This window comes from Phoca vitulina, unplaced genomic scaffold (assembly GCF_004348235.1).
Source record: "Phoca vitulina isolate PV1807 unplaced genomic scaffold, GSC_HSeal_1.0 scaffold1, whole genome shotgun sequence".
Classification (NCBI taxonomy): Eukaryota; Metazoa; Chordata; class Mammalia; order Carnivora; family Phocidae; genus Phoca; species Phoca vitulina.
In genome coordinates this window covers 91911531-91921418 of record NW_022589704.1, presented here as the reverse complement: position 1 = coordinate 91921418, position 9888 = coordinate 91911531, and the positions used below count along the sequence as shown (strand labels likewise).

Sequence of the window (9888 nt, the reverse complement as noted above, 5' to 3'; positions counted from 1 at the left end):
GTCAGAATGTATAAATAAGACCCAACTATATGCTGTCTGTAAGAAACTCACTAAACACAAATACAGGTGGGCTGAAGGTAAATGATGAAAAAAGATATGTGCAAACAATAAGCACAAGATGTTAATAGCAATATTAAGATCAGATAAAACAGATTTTAAGAGGGAGCATTACCAGAGTTATAAAGGGACATTTCATCAGATAAAAGGGTCAATTAATCAGGAATATGTAAAAATCATAATATGTATTGCATGCCTAATAACATATACAAAGAGCTTCTCAATACTCGAATCAAAATTTTATGGAATTAAATAGACAATTCCAAAATCATCTGTTCAATTTCTGCGACTGATAGAACTAGACAAAAAACCCAGCAAAGATGGAAGTTCTGAACAACACTATCAATACTATTTCTATCAGTATACCCAACAAGGGCAGACTATACAACCTTTCCAGAAGCACACGGTTAGATTTACAGAGATGTGATGAACTAGTACACGGAACACCAAAAACTACTAAATGCGATGATATTTCATATTCTTGGATTGGAAGACTCAAACTATTAAGATAGCAATTCTCCTCAAATTGATCTATAGAATTAATAAAATCCAAGTCAAAATCCTAGCAGACTTTTTTGAAATTGACATGATGATACAAAAATTTAAATGAAAAGTCACAGGACTTAGAATAGTTAAAATAAACCTGAAAAAGAGGAGGAACAAGACTGGAGGACTTAAACTCCCTGATTCAAGATTTACTTAAAACTGCAAAAATCAAGGTATTGTAGTATTGATGCAAGAATAGACAATATGGGGCGCCTGGGTGGCTCAGTTGGTTAAGCGACTGCCTTCGGCTCAGGTCATGATCCTGGAGTCCCGGGATCGAGTCCCTCATCGGGGGTCCCTGCTCAGCAGGGAGTCTGCTTCTCCCTCTGACCCTCCCCCCTCTCATGTGCTTTCTCTCTCTCTCACTCTCTCTCTCTCTCAAATAAATAAAATCTTAAAAAAAAAGAACAGACAATATGGATCAATGGAATAGAACAGAGTTTAGAAATAGACCCATACCTATAGGGTCAACTCTTTTCTACAAAGGTGCTAAGGTAATTCTACAGGGAAAGGATAGTCTTTTCAACAAATGGTGCTGAATCAACTAAATATCAGTATGAGGGGGTCGGGGTGGGGGAAGAACCTTGACCCTTACAAATACCATATACAAAAATTAACTCAAAATGGATCATAGACCTAAATATAAGAGCTCAAATTACTGAAATTATAGAAAAAAATATAAAACACTTGTGACACTGGCTGAGGCAGAGATTTCTTAAACAGATCATAAGCACAGCCATAAAATTTAAAACTTTTGCTCTTTGAAAGGCAGTTAAGAAAAAAAAAAAAGGCAAGCCACAGACTGGAAGAAACAAGTTGCCAAACATACATCTGTCAGAGTCCTCATATTCAGAATATATAGAGTTCTTATAACTCAAGTAGAAGACAATCAACCCAATAAAAGAAATGGGCAAAAGATATAAAGACACTTCCACAAAGATACAGATATAGCCAATAAGCATATGAAAAGATGCTTAACATCATTAATCAGTAGGGAAATGCAAATTAGAGCCACAATGAGATACTACTATACAATCACTACAACAGCTAAAATTAAAAAGCCTGACATTTCTAAGTGTTGGTGATGATGTGGAGCAGCTTAAATTTTCATTCCCTGCTAGTAGAAATGCACAATGGCACAGCTACTTTGGAAAACAGATTGGCAGTATCTTACAAAGTTAAACATAGACTTCTCATATTACTCAGAAATTTCACTCCTCAGTATCTACCTAATAGAAATGAGAATATGTCTACACAGACTTCCAATGTTCACAGAGGCATTATTTATTATAGATTAAAATCTGGACATACTTATATGTCCATCAACTGAATGGGTAAGTAAATTATGGCATATATATTCTATGGAATACACTCATCAATAAAAAGAAACATACTGGGGCACCTGGGTGACTCAGTCAGTTGAGCATCCGATTCTTGATTTCGGCTCAGATCATGATACCGGATCAGGTCATGATCTCAGGGTTGTGTGACTGAGCCCAAGTGGGGCTCCACACTGGGTGTGGAGCCTACTTAAGATTCTCTCCCTCTCCCCCTTTCCCTTCCTTCCCCTCTCCCTCTCTAAAAAAAAAAATATATATATATATATATATATATATATAATATATATATATTATACATATATACTATTAATACATGCAACATGGATGAACCTCAAAAGCATAATGAATGCTTAAAGAAATCAAGCACAAAAGACTATTATATTGTTCCATTTATATGGAACTCTAGAAAAGGCAAAACAATTGTAATTAAAATAGATCTTTAGTTGCCAGAGGTGGAGACTGACTAAAAAGATGTACTACAGAACTTGCTGGGGCAATGAAAATGTTCTGCAGTTTGATTATGGTACAGGTTACTTCACTGTATAAAATTACCAAAATTAATCAAAATGACACACTTAAGGTAAGTGAATTTTGTTGTATATATTAGCAAGTTGAATTCAGTAGTACATACATACATACATAGTAGTACATACATACATTACATAGTAGTACATACACACATTAGAAAGTAATATGTAGTGATCAAATACTATTTGTTCCAGAAAAATACTAGGAATTTCTATTACTGTAATCTACCATATTCAAAACTAAAAGAAAAAAAAATTGGGCGCCTGGGTGGCTCAGTTGGTTAACCGTCTGCCTTCGGCTCAGGTCATGATCCCAGGGTCCTGGGATCGAGCCCCGCATCGGGCTCCCTGCTCTGCGGGAAGCCTGCTTCTCGATCTTCCTTTCCCTCTGCCCCTCTCCCCCCACTCATATTTTCTATCTCAAATAAATAAAAATTAAAAAAAAAGAAAAAAATTGCAGCAAATACAGAAAAAGTATTTGACAAATTCAACAGTCATTCGTAACAGAAACTCGTAACAAATGGAATCTTCATTAACCTGACAAAAGCATCTGTTAAAAATCTACAGAAAATATCACACTTAATCTTGAGACTTTACAAGTATATAAATAACAACCAAGAAAAGCATGGCCCCATCACTGCTTTTATTCAACCTTCTACTTGAGGGCTCAACTAATGAAATAAGTAAATATGATATAAGAATTAGAAGAAATAAAACTGCTTATCTGCCAGATATTACTCTAGATGACAGGCACTGTTCTAATGGTTTCACGCTTTTTAAACCCCACAATAGTCCCATGAGATAGGATTATGCAAATGAGGAAAGTTAAGGATAAGCCAATTACCCAAGGTTATACAGCTAGTGAACAGCAAAATCAGGATGTGAATCCAGGCAGTACAGCCACAGAATACATACCTTTTACTCCTGTGCTACCCTTCTTCACATCTGTCTACATTGAAAATACAAGACACTCAATACAAACTATAAAACTAAAAGTTCAAGTATGTTGCTGCGCACACACAAAAACATAAAAACTGGTAACTGATAGTGTTCTTATGCCTCAGTAACAGACAACTTAAAAATGTTGGAAAAAAGATCCCATTTCCAATAGAAAATAGTAAGGTACTCTAGCATAAACTAAAAATTAAAGAACAATTTTCAAGGATAGTCAAGAGTACCAATATATTTTATAATTAAAAAAATACCAAAATGAAGGGATATACAATGTTCATTCACTGGAATACTAAAGAGAAGAAAATTCCAAGTCTTTCAGATTAGTCTACAGATTTACGGTAATTCCAATCAAAATCCCAGAATATATCAAATAAATCTGCACAAATAAATACTAGGTAATGTTAATAGAAAGATAAGTATTTAGGTAAAATATAACATGAAAAAGAATTAAAAAACACTGCATTCGGGGGTGCCTGGGTGGCTCAGTCGTTAAGCATCTGCCTTCGGCTCAGGTCATGATCCCAGGGTCCTGGGATCGAGCCCCGCATCAGGCTCCCTGCTCGGTGGGAAGCCTGCTTATCTCTCTCCCGCTCCCCCTGCTTGTGTTCCCTCTCTCACTGTGTCTCTCTCTCTGTTAAATAAATAAAATCTTTAAAAAAAAAAAAAAAAGAATGCTAGCAGATGGCCCAGGGTGATCATGAAAGACATTTAAAAAACAAAAACAAAAACAGAAAAACACTGCATTCATATAACAGTCACCACTAGGGTAGGAAAGAATAGGATCAGAGTGGGTACACATGACACCTTAACGGTTTCCATGTCTTTTCCCCTAAAAAATGAAAATAAAATATTTGAAAGCAAATATGACCATGTTAAGATTTGATAAAGCTGGGTGGCAAGTACATGGATGACCTTTTTATCATGATCTAATCTGGTTGGCATGTTTGGAATACTTCATAATAAAAAAATTAGATAAAAAAGATCATTTATCAGGGGCACCTGGGTGGCTCAGTTGGTTAAGTGTCTGCCTTCAGCTCAGGTCATGATCCCAGAGTCCTGGGATGGAGTCCCACATTGGGCTCCCTGCTCGGCAGGAAGCCTGCTTCTCCTTCTCCCTCTGCCCCCCCCCCCCCAGCCCACTTGTGCTCTCTGGCTTTCTCTGTCAAATAAATAAGTAAAATCTTAAAAAAATATCATATCATTCTAATACTTTACATTTAACAATTTACATTATTTTGAAAGAAGCTATGATTCTATGAATTTGAGAATAGCTTTAGGCTATTTTATTTTAGGGCCTGGGAATTAATACACAAAAAGATGGTTAGTAGTCCATTTATTCTAGGTGTAGCTTAAATTTATTAAATAGTTTTAGAGTGCCTACTATACTCAAGATAGTCTGTAGGATATGAAGGAAAGATATAAAAATTTAGTCTCTACTTTCACAGAAGCTTATAATCTAGGTGGTGAAATAAATTAACTTTCCAAAGTAACAGGCAGATGTTTATGGTCCGGGGTAATGTCCTACCTTTCAGACTTCCCTGTTTTTCTGTGTTATTTTTTCTTTTCCTGTAGGAAAATATCGGTTTTGTTTCTGCCCATTACATGTGGTTCACTGTAAAATTAACATTAGCATCAACCATCTAGAGGGAAGGTGTTCCTAACTGTAATTGTTACACAAAAGTTTCTTTTTGGTAGGGAAAATGAGAGTGCATTTTAGTGACATTCACTAAATATTAGTACCAGTTAAGAATAAAAAAAAATTCTGTAGTATTTTTAACCTATATGAAATAAACTACTAAGCAACCCAAGCTTTCAGCTTTAAGAATTCTATCCTCTTATACCCAATCTGAACTTATATCTTGATATGAATATATGTTATGAATATATCAGCTTTCATTTGTTTTTAGGTATTTACATAAACTAATTGTGTACTTTTTCTTTTCCCAAATTATAAATGCCAAGAACCAGTTACAAAATCAGACTGCCATGAAGTTACACAAAGACAACTACGACTAGCTTTAAAATTTTATTGAAATTCAGGTTAGAATTCAACAATTTAATACAGCATTATATTGATTATCTTCTAATCAGTATTCTCACCTGCTTTACATGATTTCTGGGCACAACTTTAAAGAATTGATACTTTCTGCCTAATTTTCCATGATATGCCAATTATACATTCATTAAAATCTCAGATACTGCCCGAAAATTGTCCTTATTTCAATGTCAGAATTTAAAAAAATAAGCTCAAATATTGAAAATTTAAGACATTAATATCATAGCTACTATAGTATAGAAAAGAAAAAAAACCTTACACAATCTGAACTGTTTAAAATTAACATTTATTGTACTAATGCAATATGAATTTTTAACATAACCAATTTTTCATTAAAATGTTCAACCATTTCCTACTGAAGCATGTCCAAAGTTATAAAAATCTTCTCTTTTAAAGTAACCTATAGTGAATTAATCCAAAGTAACTGTGGCATTTTAGAGAAGACATTTACTCCATTGCATATTTTAAGTAACTAAGGATAGCCTGATCAATAGCACGTTACTGGAAAGAATAAAGAAAGCATAGCTTTCTTTAAGGAGTGAGTCGTTTGGGATCACGGGGAAACATTGAGGTCTGACGAACATTGTGCAATCCCAAAAAAAGCATCGTCACTCGTTCCAACCCTGGGGAAAACAAAATAATCATTAATTCCTTTTCTGAAAACCTTTCAGGGTCTTACTTACTGAAACTACCAACACAGTATCACTGATCAAAAAAATACTTCTATTATTTTGAGTTTATTTAAAATGAATTATTTTGGAACACCTGGGTGGCTTAATCAGTTAGTTGAGCATCTGATTCTTGATTTCTGTTCACGTCATGATCTCAGGGTTGTAGGATCCAGCCCTGTGTCGGGCTCTGCACTGTGCAGGGAGCCTGCTTAGGATTCTCTCTCCCTCTCCCTTTGCACCCCCCCCGCCCGCCCTTGTGCACCTATTATTCTCGCTACAAAATAAAATATAATAAAATGGACTGTTTTGGGTCTGACTCAGGAATAGAAAAAAAGAAATGATGCTGTATGTGGGAAGGACTAAATCAGATATCCTTAAGTTCTCTGGATTCTGTGAACTACAAAAATCTTGTAAATGTCCAAAACTTACAATTTAAATAAACACAGAAAAGCCATTTTATAAGTCTATATGTGGGGCGTCTGGGTGGCTCAGTAGGTTAAGTGTCCGACTTTTGATGTTAGCTCAGGTCGTGATCTCAGGGTGTGAGATCAAACCCCACATTGGGCTCAGGCGCTAGGCATGGAGCCTGCTTAAGATTCTCTCTTTCCCTCTCTCCCTCCCCTCAAGCTCTCTCTTAAGAAAAAAAAAAAAAATACACACACACACACACACACACACACACACACATATGTGCCTACATGTTTGCCTATATGTTTTCAAATGGGACCAGAATCTTAATTATGTAGTCCAGGCCATCAATATAAGATGAGAGCCATAAACTTGTTCAAGGAAGTTTATTAATGGAAATACCAGAAATTTATTGTAATTCAATAGATATGTAACATGGTGGTTCTTAGTATAAAAGACTCTAGGATACATTACTGTAAATGTTCCAAGTGCAGAAGAGACTGATTTTGACATGTGACTTAAATATTGTATTACTGGCAAGAATTAAGACCATGTATCACCTAAGAAACAGAGCAGAACTAGCAAATGAAACTTCATGTGTGCAATTTATCTATTTTACCCAAGTTGTATAAGACATGTATTACAGAAAAAAGGCAAGGTCAAAGAATATTTTTATATAGTAATGACTTTTAATTTTAAAGGAATGTATTTAACACTAAAACAAATAAATATAAGAGCATTAACATTGTTATTGCTATTCCTTACCAAAAAAATCTGCAAATATTTGAACCTTGTATTACAGTAACCTAATACTAATCTTAAAATAAAAACACCATATCCCATCTTCCCTTCAATCATTAATTACCAAAAAATGAGTAGTATTTGATAACCATTCAAATGGTCTTCACAAGTATGATTAAAATTTACACTGTGTAACAAAAATTTTCAAAATATACAAAATGCACATTACTGAATATTTTAAGAGAAAATAGTTGTCACTCTCCCATTAAAAATTAAACTATATATCCAACGTAGCACTGGTATCAATAACAAAAGGCTGGTATCAATCCACATGTCCATCAGTAAGAAGCTGGTTAACAAGATTATGGTGTACCCTTTCAATGGACTGATTCTATGTAGTATTAAAAATATCTTTTTAAAAGTATATTTTTGCATATGCAAAGATTATTTTTGCAAAGGTATAAAGAAAACTAGAAACAATAGTTTCCTATAGGGAGGTGAATACACACTCTTCTATACCCTTTTAATTTGGTAAATTTTAAAGTATATTACCTATTCACCAACCCCCCCAAAACAAACAACAAAAATTTTAATAAAACTATAAATTCAGAATTCTTTTAAGAGTCTCTGATATGGACATCCAAAATTGAGCTAAACATTTATCCTTTTATTTATTTATTTTAAAAAGATTTCTTTATTTTTTTAAGTAGTCTCTACACCCATTATGGGGCTCGAACTCACAAGCCTGAGATTAAGAGCTGCATGCTGCACTAACTGAGCCAGCCAGGCACTCCTTACCCTTTTTAAATCAGAGTGGTATCTTACATATACTCTAGAAGTGGTCCTAAAAGTCAATGAAATGTTACATTACAACAAAAAATTTCGCAGCAATCTGAGCTAACTTGAGGGAGAGCTTTAATTTGGGCTAATCAGAATGAACTCATGGATGCAGAGAGAAAATAGGATACTCAATTTATAAGATGTTTTGCTTCTAAACTCTTCAGAGAAAAAGATGGCTAGAAATGTATTACAATATTTTAGAATACACAAATTAGCTGTTCATTTTGTTCCCTTGAAATCAAATTTTTCATTTAGTCACAACTCAACTTAAAAATTTGTTATAATACTTAGCACGCATGGACTTATTTGTAAGCAACAGCAATATACAAAATTTAGTTTTTGGAGTCCAGTGCTGAAGAAATTAGAACTGAATGAACACTCTGCCAAATGAAATCTGGGTTGGAAATATATAGTCATAATATTAAAATAATATTACCAATGCCTCCGCCAGCATGAGGAGGGGCTCCAAAGCGGAAGGAATCAATGTATGCCTTAATTTTCTCCAAATCTAAAAAAAAGACAAAAACAAACTCAAAAACCAAACATAATGTATCATCTTACTTAGTAACTTAAAAAAAGGTACAAAAGCAATTATCGTTCAATAAAAATTAAAACAAATGATGATGTTTCTAAGAAGTCTTTAAAAGGTTTAAAATGTATTGCTTTCACAATATATATTACTCTCCCAAATATATTTAAGTTGCTTACCAATTCCATGATGTAAGGCTCGCTCTGTTAGCAGCTGAGGATCATGTATTCTTTGAGCTCCTGATAGTATTTCTTCTCCTCTCATGAACATATCATAAGAGTTGGACTGTTTCTTCAGGGAAAAGCAAACACAAGAAAAGACCACTCTTCAAGTTACTGTCATTCTATTTCCATTACTCACATGAGGAATAAAAAAAAAATCTCTTTTGCACGAAGAACAAGTCCATTTTTCCCTACAATTAATGATGCAATCTCCTCCAATGAACACAATTGTTTCTCTAAAACAAGGTTAAACTAGTGAGAGCTCAATAATAACTTCTTCCTTCCCTCTATCAGATTTTATGATCCCCTTCTCCTACACCTTCCAATAACAAATTAGAGTGCCATATCTAACTTTAAGAAGTAGTGCTGATTCTCATTTCACTTTATTTTTTATTTTTTTAAGATTTTATTTATTTGACAGAGAGATAGAGAGCGAGCACAAGTAGGCAGAGCGGCAGGCAGAGGGAGAGGGAGAAGCAGACTCCCCGCTGAGCAGGGGCTCAATCCCAGTACCCCGGGATTATGATCTGAGCTGAAGGCAGCCGTTTAACTGACTGAGCCACCCAGGAGCCCCTCTCATTTCACTTTATCATCTGAAATGTTTTTAGGTGTGATATGATTTGGGGTCATTCTTGGAACTTCAAATTATCAACAGGTGTTAGTCTTTTTAATTAAAAAAAATTTTTTTTTATTTTAACAAAAGTAAATGGAACATCAATTTGCCATAGCTTCACCTATTCCCATATCAGGTTTTAAGTTATTTTCCCTGTCTTTGGACAAACCAATGGTTCTCAAAGTGTGATTCCTGGATCTCAAAGTATGATTCCCGGATCTCAAAGTATGATTCCTGGTAGCCTCAGTATTACCCAGAACTCGTTAGAAATACAAATTATCAAGCTCTCCCAAGACCAGCTAATCAGGAAGTCTGGTGATGGGGCCCAGTCATCTGTGTTTTAAAAAGCCCCCCAAGTGATTCTGACGCACACTGAAGTTTGGGA

At 34.7% G+C, this 9888-nt stretch overlaps 1 protein-coding gene across 3 annotated transcripts in view; it reads right to left on the bottom strand.

Moving 5' to 3' along the window:
- Positions 1 to 5437: 5437 nt before the first annotated feature.
- DARS1 (aspartyl-tRNA synthetase 1) overlaps positions 5438 to 9888 on the bottom strand; it is a 58155-nt gene continuing 53704 nt past the window's right edge. For all 3 annotated transcript variants that reach the window (XM_032411213.1, XM_032411218.1, XM_032411220.1), the window contains 3 exons: positions 8849 to 8960; positions 8577 to 8648; positions 5438 to 6103 (listed from right to left, as the gene is read on the bottom strand). In XM_032411213.1, coding sequence (XP_032267104.1) covers positions 6012 to 6103; positions 8577 to 8648; positions 8849 to 8960 — 276 coding nt within the window. In that variant the 3' untranslated portion in view covers positions 5438 to 6011. The remainder of the gene's footprint in view (positions 6104 to 8576; positions 8649 to 8848; positions 8961 to 9888) is intronic.